Genomic DNA, 18400 nt, shown 5'->3' with positions numbered 1-18400 from the left:
AACATTTTTTATATAATAAGTATACTTATTATTATACATATTCGTGTATAGTAAGATACTTACAGTGTGTAGATTTAAATATTACGATCACTCTGGGTATAATTTAATGTGAAAATTTTTAATGTAAAAAAAGAATATGCAGTAGATATCTTTAAAAAACATTTTACGTCTATACCTAGTAATTCAATAAAAGCAATTATAAGCAATTTTTGCTTTATTAATGCAGGAATCATTGATGTAAATCTTTTTTTACGTTAGTAGGTACTAAAATAGTTCCAGAACATTCCATTCTCAAACAATACCAAATTTCATGTGAATCACAGCTGCTAGGATTGTTTACATTACAACTGGGTACTACAAATTAGTGTGGAATTCATTATTTTGTAAACAAAGTTGCGTGCTTTATCGAATGAACATTTTATTGATTGATAAGAGTGTAAACATGCACAGATTAATTAAGACTAATATAGTGATGGATATTAACGTTATAATATTTTAAATGATACAATTAGAGATATTTCGGTTGCCTCAACCGACTTTCTTCATCATTTTTTTTTTCATTTTTAATGTATAAAAGTACCTATATATAAAACACGTGCAACTATTTTAGAAAAACACCTGTAATTTGGCAGCGTTCACACCGATCGTCGATAAACCTAACCTTCAATAAAACCATGTACAATATGAATAGCATAAAGAATAAATAAAAGTTTCATTGGTGTAACTTCAGCCCGGGGCAATTTGGATCGCAACTCCCGGATACAAACGCCTGGCTGCTCGCGCCCCGGCATAGTTTGCGAGATAAGCACCGTAACGAAGATGTATTTTTGTTCTACATGTTATGTGCTGTGTGGGTATAGGAAATAGATACTGATATTTAGTTTTCTGAGCTGTTATAACTTATATTAATAATCAATCAGAAAAAAGGTAAAATTTAGCATTTAAGCCTTTGAATTATGTGTGTGAATTCTAACAGTATACTATCTAATAATTAAGGAAAGATTTATGTTGAAAGAAAATTGAGTATCAGTATACTAAACTAAGAACTGTAAGAACTATGTATTATGTATATTATGAACCGCCAATTATTCTGTAGTTTAATATGATAATTGATTATCTATGAAAATTATAATTTTGTACAAATAAAACATAACATTTCGTGAACTGCGTTCCTTTAATTCAGAGATATTTCTGCAGCAAATTTAGGTGGCCAGTTTATTATTAGTAAAAAGCTAATCTAAGTACAAATATCGAAAGTGAAAATATTTAAATAACACATGACGTATAATACAAACAAGAATTAATTCTAATGTATGAAACGACGTTACCCGTAAATAATAAAATTAGTGACGCCTCCGTGCCTCATTCAAAACAAACTAAGAAACTGTACGAATATACTATTTCGTAAACAGATTTCTTTAATATTAAAATATTTCGAGCAACATGTTAATTAAAATTTATCTCTATAATTAAATGTATTTTCTTTCTTTCTAGATAAGCATTGTCATTTATAAGCCTTATGTGCATATTATTTTCTTGTTTTCAAGTTATTTCGGGAGCGTTATTTTAAGTGAATGTCAACATTCATAATGTTATCAAATTGGTATCATAATATCTATTTAACACAAACAATTTGAAAAAATATTCTTCATACGATTTGGTAGTAGTTCTAAAGCCTCCCAGAAAATAATTAATAAAATAAAATTGAGGGAAGATTCAATGCTAGATGAAAATACGAAAAATATGAATTGAAATTATTAATCATCAGTAATTAATTACGTATCAGTACATTTTGTCGTCTCGCTATTGCTCCGTGAATACGTAACATAGTGTTAAAATTTTGGAGGACATGAGGCATCTATTTACTCAGTCATGATCAGCGTAGTGGATTATGGCCTTAACTATTACAGCAAGAACTTAGGTACTGAATTCAGGACGGTATAGAGTATAGACCGATATATTTTATGAATAAAAAGATAAAAAATAGATGCGATAACATTTTTTAAATGAAACCGTTGTAAAATAGCAAAATATACTTAAAATTTCAGATATAAAATTGGATCACATAGGAAAAATGTAAATATCTTGCTTGACCATTGGTCATATACAAAGTAGCTAATAACAAATACAGTGTACAATAGATATCTGTCTTAACATCGTTACGTAATTGTATTTATGGTTGAGACAGATTTATGTTACCTTTTAGTTTATTAACTGCCTGTTTAATTATTACCACAATGTTATTCTTTGAATATATGCAAATGTATTCTAGATAAGCTTATTTATATTTATAGTGTAAAAAATAAATGTTTGTAAACAGACATTGTGAGTGCACACCATAAACTAAAGATATTGATAATAATAAATGGAAAATCTAGCTTTACAATACATCCAATACTTCCGGAATCAATCAATATTAAATAATTCATTTCCAATAAGTAGGTATCTATTCACAGTTATTCACTAACACTTAGCAATTATATCATTTTAGTTTAAATAATCAACGCTGTAAATCGCCATCATTTTTTAAAATATTCTCATATATCTCTATTGTAATTCAACGATGACAAAGTTATTAAAAAACTTGAGATGATACGTAGTTACATGTCCGATAGGTAAACATTAAGTATGTACTTACCACTCTAGGGCAAGTGGTATCGTAGAGCCGATCATACAGGTACTCCCTCGTCTCATGGTTCTTTAGCACTTTCGGTCTAACAACTTTACGCGGCTGCTTCTTATCAAGCTTTACTATTTTCATCCCCACGTCATTAACACTGACATCATCGAGATGATCTATGGGGCATGATTTGGGAATCGATTCTTTGATTTCCGGGATAATACGGTCATTTTGCGCGATGACGTCAAGCGGTCCGTTTATCATGACGTCAGGATTGGGAACAACCCCGGGAGCCATTTTAATTTTAAGTGAGATCAATGGATATTTTAAAAATGTATGAGGCGCGTACAAACGCGGGCGCACTAATCACAAATAGGTGTCACCGGTGTATTTATAACAGTTTTATCGTTTGTAGCAAAGTGACTAGTTTGTTTTAAATATTTGCAGACGAAGATTCGTATCTTGACAGCTTAAGTTAGTATAAATCAGAGCAAATACGTTTTGTTCAGACATCCTCCACTTATTGGTCATGCTGTTTGTAAATTATGAGTGTAGCGTAAATTTTATAGGAAGTAGGTATCATTTTGATAAAAACTATTTGTTAGACCATTTTTTACACTTAAACTTATGCAATGCTTTTTTATTTTTAAAATTAGCCTGATAAACTTTGTTCGAAACTATTTTAACAACTATACGTAAGCGAATGCTGCGTATAAAAAAATGGTCAGTTTCTACATCCATCTTTTTTGCTATCTCATCCTTGTAACATTATTTGTCAAATATGTAATAGGTATTGTTTTTCCCCAAATAATGGTATGAAAATGTAGACAGATGAAATACAGGAATATTGACTATTCTTCGCTTTTATATTTTGTTTTATTGACGTCATAACCATTATATCAATTACAGTTTTTTAATCAAATAAAATACATAATTTTCTAGGAAGAAATGAATGACGTCGATTCGAAGTGTTTATATCACCTAAATACCGTTAGTACGGGAGCTAGCAACGTTTAAAAAAAAGTCATTTTAGTATAGTTGGGTTTTTGATATACTGTTTCTCTTGCTATTTCGGTTAGAGTCCGGGCTGTCTGGCTGGCCGCAGTGGTTGCGTTTATTAGTGCGCATCTTATCTGCACAGGAAAATATCCTTAATTTAAAGTCATTTTTTAACGCGTAATTTTTAATCTTTTACCTTTAGATAGATCCATCAGGCATAATTTTTTTATTGCAAGACGTTTTTTTCGTTGTAAAATAGGTGCCATACGCAATTTTTATTTCAAAATAACTAAAATGTCATCGAAATAAGTGAAATTACATCAACATGAGTCCCAGTGAAGGATAAGTAATCACTGTGTTACTTATACTATATATAATATTCATTTTACTATTTACAGTTTTTTTGCAACAATCTACCATATCGCCTCCTTTTTCCCAACGAACCTCCTAGAATACGTGTAGAGTTTATTCAACTTTGTATTTGTTGCATTTTAATATAAGTGTTATAACAGTATGTGTTCAAGTATCACATTTTCAACAGAAATAATCGCTACCAAAGGTATACTTTGCTTTTTATATAACAAGGTCAACTTTAGATCCTACTACACATATTTAATGTTTTGTTTGACATTCATTACTTACGCCTAAATTACTGATTTCAGGTCGTAGTCATGTCGTATTATATTTTTATCATGTGACATAAACAAAAATAACAATAAAGTTATATTTCATAGGCCATGGAATCCATACTAGATACGAAAGTTTAGTTTTTAGAAAAAGAAATCTTAATCTTTCTTATTGTTAAACCTACTAGTAGCAATAAGAGTAATGGAAACCTTTATTGGACGAACAATTCAAAGAATCCATGATTTTAAGGTAGCATGGTGTATTTTTAATTATAGATAGGTAATAATAAAGATTTTTACACAAAACAATCAACCTCATTTGGATCGAAAATTATTGTCGATTTAGAATACAGTACAATACTTATTTTGTTCATAAATTGCATAGTTGCCAAGATCTGTCACAACTTTAAACAATGGAAGTATTTAAAAAGTTTCATTCTATAAAGGATAAGTTCATAATATAACGAGAAAAGATAGGTAATTAGTTGAAGCTTCGGAAAAGCTAAACAATGCTTATCAAACTTACAGCCGTGCGACGGAAACGCTACGGTTTATCACAATGTTATAGAAGCAAATAAACTTTAATAATATACACAGCTAATTTTAAGATTCCATTATCATTTTTCTTTTTAGAAACACGGATGTAGTTGGGCCAAATAGGGGTATTTCACAATAATCATCAAACTTATATTTAGTTCTGCGACGTTTTCCGATCGATGTTTTTCCTTCAATCTTTTCTTAGTATACCTATCGTAAAAAGTAAACAAAATTAGTAATACATATAAAGCAATCAAATAATTAAGTTTAAAGTTGTTAATTTAAAATTAAAATTAATAATTAAAAAAAATCAAATTGTAATAAAAAAAGCCCGACCTTGAAAGTCCGTAACTTTCTATGCTTTCTATTTTTATTTATTGATTATAATTTCTGAAAACATGGCCGATGAGATACCAGCCATTTTGAGCATCGTTATTAAAAAAAAAACGACGTGTGGCACTCGGGGACTGCCGCGGTAAAGCTATTGCGTGAGAGTTGAGGTTTTTCGTTACGGAATTTCTCGATTCGGTCCCCGCGCTAAAGGCCCGCGATAGAAGCTATGCAATAGCTTAAAAATTCACTAAGCTCGCTATTGCAACAAAACATTACATTGTAATCCTCATCATATTATTTTAAAACAATTTGTACAACAATTAGTAACCACAGACTAAAAATAGAACCGATATCAATAATAAGTATTAGTAAATATATGTTATACAATAAAACACGAACATTAATCAAAGCACGTGAGCGATGAAGCAATCCTTTATTTACACATTCCTGATACTTAAACAGCTGATTTCTTCAAGTGGATTATCAGAAAGCTGCACTTCGCTCTAACAATATTTAAAGCAAACTATGTTCCCTGGATGTAGGCCAAATTTAATAACATTACGACCAAACTTGCTTCGAAAATAGTGTGCACTGTTCATAAATGAAATTCAGTATGAGAAGATAAGAACTTAATATTACTTTTTTATTTTACAGTTGTGAACGGACTTTAGAAAATACTGTGTATTGGTCGTAAATAACATTGTGAAAGTAAATAGGGAGTTTAGTTATATTAATATTTTTTTGAAGAATTGGTAGTTAGCGTGGAACTAAAAAACACGTATAACGTTTCTATTTTTGATATTGGTAGCAATTCCGTAAATGCAAGAAGTAGCTATGTACGGAATAACGTATGTAACCCCTACTTCCCCGAATCTTCAAAAAGTCCCCACAAAAAATAAAACAATAATGAATCAATAATATAAAAATACAAAATGGATTATATTCACGCGTTTCTACATATTTGGCTATCTCAAATCAAATATTAACAGATCAAATAAACATAGCCGTCATTATAAGCTGATAGCAAATACAATCGTTATCGGATGTGTAAACCCAGATACCCCGTAGGTAGTCATGTGCTGTTTTAATAATATTTGAATAAAGTCATGCATTTGTTGCTGATTTCGCGTCACATATTTGCTTGTGCCCGGTGGAACATCCTTATTTGGATAGAATTTGCGCTCCGAACTTTTTCATTCGTCTTCGAGTTATAGTACTAGCGTATCGCGGAAATACTTTCTGATTTGTTATCTATCAATATAGATTGAAAATGAAGGTTAGATTTTAGGTCAATTGGACAAGTGTTTTATTCAGAATTAAACTAAAAATGGAAACATAACACAACAAAGTTATAGGGAGAATTGCTTCGAGAAAAGTATGAACGATGAGCCGCTGTTTTGCTCGACTTGGCGGGGGCACTTCCATGCTCTCAGATAAGTAACTATGTATAATACCAAAATAAAAAACATGATCTGAAAATTTATATCGTCGCATATTATAAAGCATTTGTGGGATTGCAAAGAAAATAGCTACGTAGCTATTTTACTAGCTAGATACCATCGCTTCAAAGTATTTTTAAAAGTAATAGTTATATTTTGGTATAATAAATATTTGAGAACCATCAAATCAAAAAATTTTATTCTTGTTATCTCTGTTAGCTACCACAATCGAGAGTTTCGTACACGAAATTATTCGGTGTCTCATCAAAATAAAGCTACAAACGGAAAATCAGCTTGATAGTAGTCACTTGCAAAAATGGGCGATGTATCCTGAACTATAACTCAAGTACCTACTACCTACCTCTAAAGTAATAAACAGTTCAAATTTATTACACGGACTGCGAAAGTTAATAATATGTCATCTATGCTGTGGAATAAGTAATTTATATATTGGTCAATAAGAAAGGGATGAAAATTGTATCTTTATAAAAGATCCATAGATAGATGATCCATGGCTATTCTTCCAAAGAACACCGAATATCAAAATTCACAAACCAACAACATTTAATTGATTATTACATAAGTGTAGAAATCAAATATGGAGTTGATCAAATAAGAACAATAGTAAGATAAATAAAAGATACTTGAAGCAATACTACACGCTGATAAGCGTTATTAAATTGGATCAATTGTTAGTTATTTATCTTAACGTTGCCTTATATGGAGCTCCACATTATTTATTAACACAATACTAATTTTCACTTAGACTGAATATCAGTCTATAAATTAAAATTCATCCCGTTGGCAGATGTACTATCATGTACTTACACAACTAACTCAAATTCGCTTCAAATAATTCCTAAGATTAAGGGAACTGTTACTGTCTCTTATGTAAATTAATATTATCAAGAGGAAACATATATGTTGTACATAATGTTTAATCACAAAAAAGACTGGTTTCATATTTTAAGTTTAGTTTAGTTTTATTTTATTTTTAGTTTTTATTTTAAATTTTTCTTTGTTTAATTATTTTTACTTTAACACAGAATCTTCTCCTCTCCAACTCCATAAAGTGACTGGGTTTCGTTAGAAGGCAAAATAATGTCAGTGATTTTTTGAAATAATGTTACAAAGGTGCCAGTCATGGTGTTATCGAGATAATTATTTAACTAATGATTAAGATCAAAATTTACAATCAAATTTTGCTAGGTATAGTAATATTACGAGAACATGAATTCTTTCATGCATGGTGATGCAAGAACTAGGTACTTTGTTAAGCAAAACTAGGGAACTTACAAATTACATTATAAAAATAAATATGAACAAGCTTAGTAAGAAATATATTACAAGGTAGGTACTTATTACTTCTGGTTCACTTGAACAAAGATAAGGGTTGACATAATCTGTACACTGATAAATAAATAAAATGCTTTAAAATTATCTTACTTTGAAAAAACCTATTAAATTATGTTAAATGCGCAGCATTTCAAGAAGTCGTAAACGAATTTAAATTTGATACACATTTATAGAAACGTTGGTAAAGGAAATTTAAGGAGGAGTGACCTGGAGAAGAATAGCACTTCAAAGATAACCGTGGAAGAGTTTGGAAGAGGCTTTATGGAAAGGCAGGCAAGATACTCAGAAAAAACATAGTTAAACTATAATTTTAAATTTTCCTGTAATAAAAGCTTTCATACATTCATATAGGTAGAAACGTTGTAAATATTATGTATTTTACAAAGTAAATATAATCATAAATGTATATTTTATAATATTATGTCAATTGAAAAAACAATCTCATATATTATGATTGTATGCATCAGCAATTTTAAATCTCCATCTTTAATTTTTAACTCCCGACTCTACATCTTCGATGTAAAAATATATTCTCAATGTGTTTTTTCTTGTATTTTGTCTGATATAGGCAAAAAGGCATTTTATGAAAATTGGTTTAAAATTATCGAACTAAGCTAACTTTTAATAGAACATTTTTTTTATGATTTAAGACGTATTAATAAACCTTTTCCTACAATTAACCATAACTTTTATCAAAATAAATTGCTCAACTTTTACCGCTACACATATCAAAGCGGAACAGACTTGAACTCATGTTTACGAGCAGAGTTCCTAAATACGACATTTATCGATGCTTCCAGACAGAAGGAATGAAACTTCAAACAAAAGGAAAATTAATATTTAATTATGATTAAAACGCGAAACAAACAAACTCGTAATACTTACTCGACGACAACTTTTCTGCGATATAATTATTATTGAGTACCGAATGATTTAATTTAATCTTAATTAATAACTTTATTTGGCTTAATGGCTTTGTCATTGTTATGATTATTTGTTTTACGGCGATCGTAATTTCAGTTGAAGTTATTAACTACCTAATTAATTAGGTATTATTAATTCCTTAAGTCCTTCAGACTACCAGGCTACATATAAAAATGTAATTGTCCGTTTTGTATTAAATTCATAATACAAATCCTGGAGAAAATATTTTTTTAATCAAGATTGTCTTCTTTATTTGCTTCACAAATATTCTGAATGAAGAAAATGTAACAATGTTCGATATCCGAAGGACGTATATAAATTAAAAAATAATAATCAAAAATGCCCGTTACTAATATTCGTGTAGTCTGTGGAAACTCTGGCTAAATGCTGCGTTGTCAAAGCTCGATGGATATTAATAAAAAAGTTAATCGCGCGTAAAACCAACGCACCGCGCCGTGCTACAGATTAAACAGATTTAAATTTTTAACAACATGGTTTTAATTAGGTAATTTTCGTCCTACAACTATGGAATAGAGTATCAGAATAATTGTGATAATATCTTATTAGAATACAATTTCACAGACAACATAGTACAGGATGTAAATTGTTTCAACCTAAGGTTTCAACCTAGTCTTTGATCACATTTCTAAACAATTCAAATTTAGAATGAATGCATTTAAGACCAACATATGTGACGGATAAATATATAAATTGTATAATTTAAAGGTTCGTTTACATGTTTAACTGTCTGTTAATAATTAGCAATAAAACATATGCACAATGGACGTATTTAACTTGCTGCTAGCACGGACATCGACACCGAATGATAATGGCCGATAAAAATAAGCCAAATATACCTGCGCAGGAAACAAAAGACGTATATTTTCATGTGTTTGTGTTGTTTTGTGTAACTGGAGTGTGCGTGGAATAAAGGCTATATGTATCAATGATTTATGAATGAGGTCGCAAAAACACGAAGATGTTATTGTGCTCATGTAGTAGATAACATGTTATTTATTTGGTAGGTAGGTATATTGTTCATTAATTAGCAGCTGCTTCTAGACAGTAATTAGACAATACTTACCTACTTGGCTTTTTAACCGACTTCAAAAAAAAGGAGGCCAATTCGGCCGGTATATTTTTTTTTTTTTTTTTTTTTTTTATGTATGTACACCGATTACTCCGAGGTTTCTGAACCGATTTACGTGATTCTTTTTTTGTTCGATGCGGAATGGTGTCGAATTGGTCCCATAAAAATTTTATTCGGCTAGGCCTAGTAGTTTTTATTTTATGAGCATTTTTGTCTGTACTCGATGACTTAATTTCAATGTAGCAAGTAACTTTGATTCTCTTCCCGGTAACCGATTGAGCTGAAATTTTGTATACGAATGTAAATTGGATAGCGATGAAACATTATCATGACATGGAGCTGATCTGATGATGGAATCGGAAGGTGGCCATAGGAACTCAGTAATATATTGACTCAACTTTATCGAGTTTGGGCTCGTTTGATTCGTGTTGAAAAATACACTAAAAAGTATTAAATAAAAATAACTGCGTTAAAAACAACCGACTTCAAAAACGGAAAAGTAAGAAATAAAAAAGATTTGATATTATTAATTACTACATATTATTTTTATGTGCTATTTATTATGGTGCTTCTAAACGGGCTATATTTTCCTGCAATATGTGGCTGCAACACAGTGGCCGGAAACATTGCGAGCAATTCCAGCCACACTACGCAATATTGCAGCAATGTCCCGGACACATGTTTGATATTGCAGGCATTGCAGCGAATGGCCGATATTGTTTTGATAGGTTGCTGGACGATCGCTGAGCTGTCGATTTAACTGCAATGTTGCCCAGCCAGTTTTATTGTTGTTTCAGTCGCTCTCTATTGTTATGATATAGTGCATCCTTTTCTACACGACGTGAAGTTATCTGTGAGTGCGGCTGTGCCGTGCCGTGACTAATTGCTATATTCTGTGCAGTTATCACGTTGTTTTGGACTGTTGATATTTTTTAAATTATCGGATTTTCGATATATCGATATTTTAAAATATATCAATATCGGAGTTCGATATATCGAAAAAAAAATATCGATATTTCGATACATCGGCTTGATTTAAAAAAAAATCGTTACAAAAAAATCGTCAAAAAAAAATCGTATCGTAATAATTGAAGTAAGGTCGAATCCACATTCTCTGCTTTTTCCTTTTTGATTTTTCTCGTAAAACAATATAGGCTGCTGCGACGAGTGTGATTTCGTCAGCCATTGTTGCCGGTTTGTGTGGCCCGTTTAGGAGTCTGCATCATGCGCCATACTATTGCAGACATATTGCAACACATGGCTCGGCCATAGATTGCTCGGCCATCGTGGCAATAAAATATTTTTGTGATGGCCGGGCAATAAGTTGCCAATAGTGCAGCTACAAATTGCAGAAAAATGTTGCCCGTTTAGACGCACCTAAATAGGTTTGAAGTCGGTGCCAAACACTAAGCACTTAGTATTAAGCCCATGCACCGACATCAAACCTTTTTAGTAAATAGCACATAAAAATAATATGTAGTAATTAATAATATCAAATCTTTTTTATTTCTTACTTTTCCGTTTTTGAAGTCGGTTGTTTTTAACGCAGTTATTTTTATTGGCTATTAGTATAGGTCAAAGGACAAATTGACATAATATAATATACTAGCTGTGATCTGGGGTTTTATACCCGCAGTGCTCCGCTCCTATTGGTCTTCCTCGATAAATGGGCTATCTAACACTGAAATAATTTTTCAATTTGGACCAGTAGTGCCTGAGAGTTAAACAAACAAACAAACTCTCCAGCTTTATAATATTATAGTATTCATTTGTCGTGAATTGACATATTTATGATTTTGATGATTTATTATCATCAACCATAAAAAACAAATGCACAAAAGCAATTTAGGTCGTATACTGCGAATATCAGCCTGGGAACTGGAGCGTAAAATTCTTAATTTTACAGGAGCATAACTATTACCGCAACATCGAATTTTCACTGTACGAAAAGAATTTTTTTTAATTTATGAAAAAAGATTTAAAACATGTTATGTTCGTTTACAGGCCTAAAAAGCGATAAGAAAGTTACGGCTTAATTTTAATTGTATCTCGGAAGGTGCGAATATTCCATCGTGACCCTGCACCTGATCTTTCGCCTTATCTTGCTCCTATGTTATCAGATCTTACAACCCATTGGGCCATAATATGATAATAGTGATGCAATAGGAAGTGTGCTCGTATGTGTACTTGTACACTGTACCTCTGTGTAGGTACTTGCCTTATCTTTATCGTGAGCCAATGGGTCCAAATAATAAAAAATGATCTTTATCTAGGTCCAGAATAACTAAACTAGGTGACACACTAATTTCCACTGTTGTCGTATATTTTTTCTTAATTTTTGGAACATTTTGCACTTGTGCTCCACCTCTATTAGTCGTATCGTGATAAATTAAGTCTTTAAAAGGATTAATCGATTAATAAACTATCATCCCATTGAACCTTAAATTAGCTAAATAAATAGCAGATGAATGAAAATCTTTATTTTGCCAAAACATTTTATCTTACAAAACTATGTACACTGACTCTTAAACTACAAGAGCTCTATATTCTCAATAACTAGCAACCTATTCTGTTTTACTATATTAGTATAGATTATAATGTTATATGTATATTTTAACCGTAATGTATGTCATAATGCTGCAAATATAAAAATAGACGCATTAGACGCATGTAACTTCACGCAGACGTCTTTTCAAGATAAACGACTCTAACGGTCGCCGCTCTTGATAAAAAAATATCGCAAAAATATGAAAGTCTACAAAATATTTGTGTATGTATTAATTAATAATTCCTCCTCAACCTTTTTCTGTTCAATTGATAAATGAATATTTGTAGAACAAATGAAATCAAAGATATTTCTTAGCTTTCCGAATATTAATGTCGTGCTTGGAACTCGAAAAAGTCTACAGTCCTGCGTAATTAATATCACGAGACAGCTTCAAAGGTACGTCGAGTAAATATTTAACAGATCTTACGGTAAGAAGTTCAGGATAAACGCAGCAATATGATAATAGAAATAATACTTTGTAGTTTGTACAAATAAAAATAACTCCGAGGCTCTCTCCAAGCTTTGTAGACAGGAACTTTTAACTGTTGCTTTATATTTCTTATTTGTTTTAAATAGTTTACTGTATGAAAATATTCTCATCTTGGCAAATAGCTTTTATCAAAAGCACTAGTAGGTAACTTAGGTAGACTCTTTTTAGGACTTTTAGATAGGGAGGCGAAGAGGGGAATTTTCTGCAATACTCGAGCGTGGCAGTTTAAGATATGAGAGATACCTTAGACCTAATAGAACAAACTTTTTCACTATTTAGCTCTATATGTAGTGACGCGCGCCTAGGATAGACGATCAGATTAGTAAAAAAAAATCGATAGTCTGAAATACTCGAGCGCGTCAGATTAAGATATTGGGGGTTGATTTTAGTGTTTTAAGACTAAATTTAATTAATCTGACCGTAAGTCCTTGACGCCGCCGAGTTATAGGGTCACGAACTTGTAAAAAAAAAAACGTTAACCCGGCATTCTCGAGCGCGATTTTTTTTATTTTTATTTTGAAGAATATAATCTAAAACTTACTAAAAACACAAAATCTGCCGGTTTCCGCATGACCGGAAGTCTGGAGGAGCCATTTCGTCTTCCGAAAAACGCGTTGCAGCATATAAGTCGCGAACTTTACTTTTTCAAAAAAAAAAGTTTAAATAAACAAAAAAGGTAATTTTATTTTCCAAAAAAAGGTCTCTTTTCATTTTTGTCCAAAGTTTAATTTTTTTTTACTTGAAGCATCATAAAAACTCAAACTCCCGGTTTTTTGAGTATATCTCGAAAACTGAGGGTGGTAAGAAAAATTGATATGAAATAACGATGATTAAAAAAAAGAAACCCACAAACCTTTTTCGGTCAGATTAAGAGAACCCACCAACATTTTTATCAGATTAAGAAAATATGCTTTCAGGATACCTAGATAAACCTCCCCTATGAAAATCTGACGCGCGCGAGTATTTCAAAAGGACTTTTTTTTTCTGCATTTTCAAAAATTCATCGTAACTTATCGTCATGCCGTAATCGTCAGTTTTTTTAAGGGGAGCTTTCTTGGGGCCTAATTAACACCCCTTCCGAAAATCTGACGCGCTCGAGTAAATTTTTTTTTTGTGCATTTTTGACGAATTTATATGCCTAGCCCCACCACGCAAACCGGCAGATTAGTATACCGTTGTTATCAGAGGCACTTGGGGCATACGTAGTATGAATATCTGACACGCTCGAGAATGCCCAAGTAACTGTTTTTTTTTACATTTTTGAAAATCCGTACACACCAAACCCACCGCTAAAATGGTTTTTACCATAGAAGCTTTTCTTTTCGAAATTATTTTCTCTTTCGATTTTGATAAGTCTCGACGACGCCGTTGAATTACGCCATTTAGCTACCTCGCCTCCCTATCTATTTATTAAATTCAATATTGTCACGTCAGCCCAGCCCGTTATAATATCATTGTTTCTGATCATATAAAATGTATTTAATATAATCACATTCCAAACATTTTATCATAACAAGTAAATATTAAATTAATATTATAATATTCTACGAGCACACGAGTCACGTCTCCCAAAGGACTAATTTTTATTGAATGTTAACAATAAAAAGCAAGTAATTTTATTTTTATTTTCCATAACTATTACAGTTATAGTTAACAATGGCAATTTGATATGCGTAGATACTATATAGCTGCCACTGTAGTTTTCGTGATGTTTGAACTTTGAAGAAACAAAAACTCAGTATAGGTACATTAAGAAATGTTCCGATTCTACATTGCATTTTTAATAATATGTAATTCACAGTTAAACAACTTGAAAAAAAGAAAAGAAAACAAAAACAAAAGATCTTCTTGATACGTTTGACATTGAAGACGTCAAACGATAAAGGGACACACAGCATCGAACCCAATTTTTTTAAAACGTATATTTAGCATAAAAATTACAATGCATTCAAATGTTTAACAAGAGTCACTAATGTTATGTACTATGAGTAAATTAAATTCAAAGTAAACACATATTACTATTGTGATACTTTTAAAGCGGAATGATAAACAACCGCCTTGTGACTTCCAATGCAAATAACTGAGTCATTGCGTCATAATTTGTTTAAATACATATAATTTTAAACACTTATCTACTTCCAACTTGATTTTTCTGAAATAAAAATTTATATACGTGACTTTAAAACGCATTTTTATTTATTAACACTAAATCGATAAAATTTACTTAATTTTTAATATTCTACTAATAAATCATGAAAATTTATTGAAAATAACAAATATACAATTGAACATTTTGATCCCAATCCTAGCAGCCACATATTTTTATGTATTATCACTACATAGTATAAAACAAAGTCGCTTTCTCTGTCCCTATGTCCGTTTGTATGCTTAAATCTTTAAAAGACAACGGAATTTGATGCGGTTTTTTTGATAGATAGACTGATTTAAGAGGAAGGTTTTATTAAATAATTTATTAGGTTTCAGACAAAGCGGGTGAAGCCTTGAATTGGGAAATAATACATAACACTAACACATAAACTTAAAACGTCCTAGCCTCTTTTTCTCCAAACTTTAGGAATTTGAATCACCCAATATTGTGTACATCTAATTTTCTCATGAAGAATATAAGGTATACTTCATGAAGCGACGTTCCCATTCACTCTTGTCACTTTAAAAACGTTCACAAACAACCACGAAATATGTAATACGAATTTGCATGACATATGTATGTCATGCAAATTCGTATTACATATAGAGTATGTACTCTAGTATGATTATTTAGAGAGAAAGAACATTTCGGAACGTTGGCCGAATACAAAATTAATGTTTAACCACAGCACTTTACGAATTGCACGTACGAATGCATAACATTCCGCCATTTTTTTAAAGTACGACGTAAAAGTCCTGACACTTGCGACCGTATATTTCAGATTTTATGTATAGAATTTTCCAATCGAATCCATTGCGATTAGAATAATTTTTGAGATTCTAACTTATGATATATATCTATACTATATTTTATATAGCTATAAACAAATATATTTGCGTGTGTTGGTGATTACAAAATTCGATTATGATAGGCTAAAATGTTTATAATAAAAGAGTAACTAAAGTTTGACATTTACGTATCAAAAAAAAATCAAAATAATGTAAGTAAGTCCACATTCCAAATCTCAAGATTAATCCTCATTTAAAAACAGTTAATTAAGAGCCACGTAAAGTCAGTTAATAGCAACTCTTAAACACAATTCTTCCAAAAAATAGCAAAGAAATGAGATTATGAGCATAACATTAAAATCAATGGAACGTTCTAACGGCTCTTAACAATTAGCCAATGGCCTCGTTTTCTGCTAGTAAGCAATAAGCATATCTTCTTTTCTACGAAATCGGGTAATTTGCCGGTCAATACTCCTTAGCAGAACTGTTAAAAGCTCTTTTAGCGTTTCGTGATAGAGAAAATTAAAGGAAAGGGTTTAACGAATAAAACTAACTGCAAACTCAAACAATTATTTTTTAACAAAAACTAAACCACCTCAAAATTTTCAGAATTGAACAATATAAATCACCACCAACTGAAAGCATTCAAATAAAAAAAAGAATCATTAAAAATCGGACAACAGTCGAAAGTTCTGAGGTAACAAACAAAATACAGTCGAATTGAAAACCTCTTGTTTATCTTGATGTTGATTGAAAATAAGTTGGATGTTCTTATCATAAGATAGTGTGTCTTTACATATTTTTTATGGAAAATTATACGTAAATATTTTTTCTACATCCAATTGAAAAAGTACAAACATTAAATTTTCATAATAAACACACGTTTCGTTGCTTTTAATTACGCTAAAGTCGAGTGTCAAGTTTCTGTGTGGATTTTGGCATTTCAATGTGTGTAAACAATATTACAAATATATAAATAAATAAAATGGTTTACACCATTGTTTGGTTTTGTGAACACCTGATTAATATTTGATATTATTGAAACTGTTTTCGGCTTATTTCACGCTAAAGAAGTGTAATTTTGAAGAATTTTTCTTTCATTCATCTTTGACTTTCTGAATTCTCACTGTAAAGTTTATAAAACGTTAAATTCACTTGCATTATTACTTGAATTATCTATAAACTCCATTTTAAATCTGTAAATCGCTACATAGTATAAAAAAGTCTCTTCAGCTTTCTCCGTCTCTGTCCCCGTGTCCCTATGTCTCTATGTCCCTATATATGCTTAAATCTTTAAACTATGCAACGGAAATATGCATCACAATTGCGACCTAAAAATAGTTAAAATATTAATATAATGCAATATATTATTCGGGTCATATGGCTTCGTTCAAGTGAAAATTATAAAATGAAAAATACTAACCAAAATACAAATTAATTGCCTATTAATTCAAAATTGTAACTTTTGAGCTGTGTAGTCTGTTTATCGATTAACAAGCGAATCAAGCCTTTGGGGATTAAAGATAAAGCACGCATCGATTTTGCATAATAGAGACCCGTATATTTTTATCCTGTAATAAGTATGATACTTATGTTTTGGAAAAGAGTTTAATTTAAATTCCTGAAAATATTATAATTTTAAAGTGAGTGAATAATTTGTGAATTAATATTACCTACTTTAAACTTCACATTTCAATGTTTATTTTTCTCGGTTCGTGAATTTTGTAAACATTAGCACACATACACACTTATGTAATAATTGTATGTGGTATTAGTAACAAGATTACATTCTTAACTTAGTACTTCATTTGACAATTTTTGCAATGAATAAATTATTGATGATAGATACTTGTGATGTTGATAGAGGAAAATAACGTCGTAGTCATAGTTTGAATTTTTGTCAACAATTTACATCGTAAAGTAATATTGGTATTTGTTCAGTTTTCAGATGTTGTGAGTAGCATACATACATAATAATAATTGAAATACACTATGAACAACATTAATTTCTCATGTTTCATATTCGTATGTTTGTAATTGTATTGTTACAATTTCAAAAAGCTCTTCTTAAACATACTTAGTTACATTCTTAGCACAATAACCGTCTTACAAACGTGTACTAACTAAAACGTACAACAAATTAAACTAAAATTACGTCCCAGAAAATCAATTTCCTTCATACATATCTGACAATAACGAATAGATACATTGTCATACAATTCGAAGCAATCCCGGTACCAACTGAGTCTTACCGCACACACTTGCGGTCGGCGACGGCGGTTACAAATGCTTTAATATGACATTGAATAAATTCCTTGGAAAGGCGATTGTCCACGTCAAACATAGTATTGGAACTCTTTATTTCATTGAATGAATATGTTATTTTTAAATGGAAACTACGGAACTATGAATAAATTTTATCCTGTATGTATTTCAACTCGTATGAATTTTCGTAGCGCTATGCTACAGTACTTTAACAGCTGATATTTTAACTTTTCTTT

General features: G+C 30.9%; 1 protein-coding gene across 1 annotated transcript in view; it reads right to left on the bottom strand.

The window, feature by feature from the left end:
• LOC123691099 (nitric oxide synthase-like protein) overlaps positions 1 to 2946 on the bottom strand; it is a 32728-nt gene extending 29782 nt beyond the window's left edge. Inside the window, exon 1 of the mRNA XM_045635337.1 lies at positions 2639 to 2946. Coding sequence (XP_045491293.1) covers positions 2639 to 2917 — 279 coding nt within the window. The 5' untranslated portion in view covers positions 2918 to 2946. The remainder of the gene's footprint in view (positions 1 to 2638) is intronic.
• Positions 2947 to 18400: the final 15454 nt, after the last annotated feature.

This window comes from Colias croceus, chromosome 4 (genome assembly GCF_905220415.1).
Source record: "Colias croceus chromosome 4, ilColCroc2.1".
Classification (NCBI taxonomy): Eukaryota; Metazoa; Arthropoda; class Insecta; order Lepidoptera; family Pieridae; genus Colias; species Colias croceus.
This window is presented reverse-complemented; position numbering and strand designations above follow the sequence as displayed.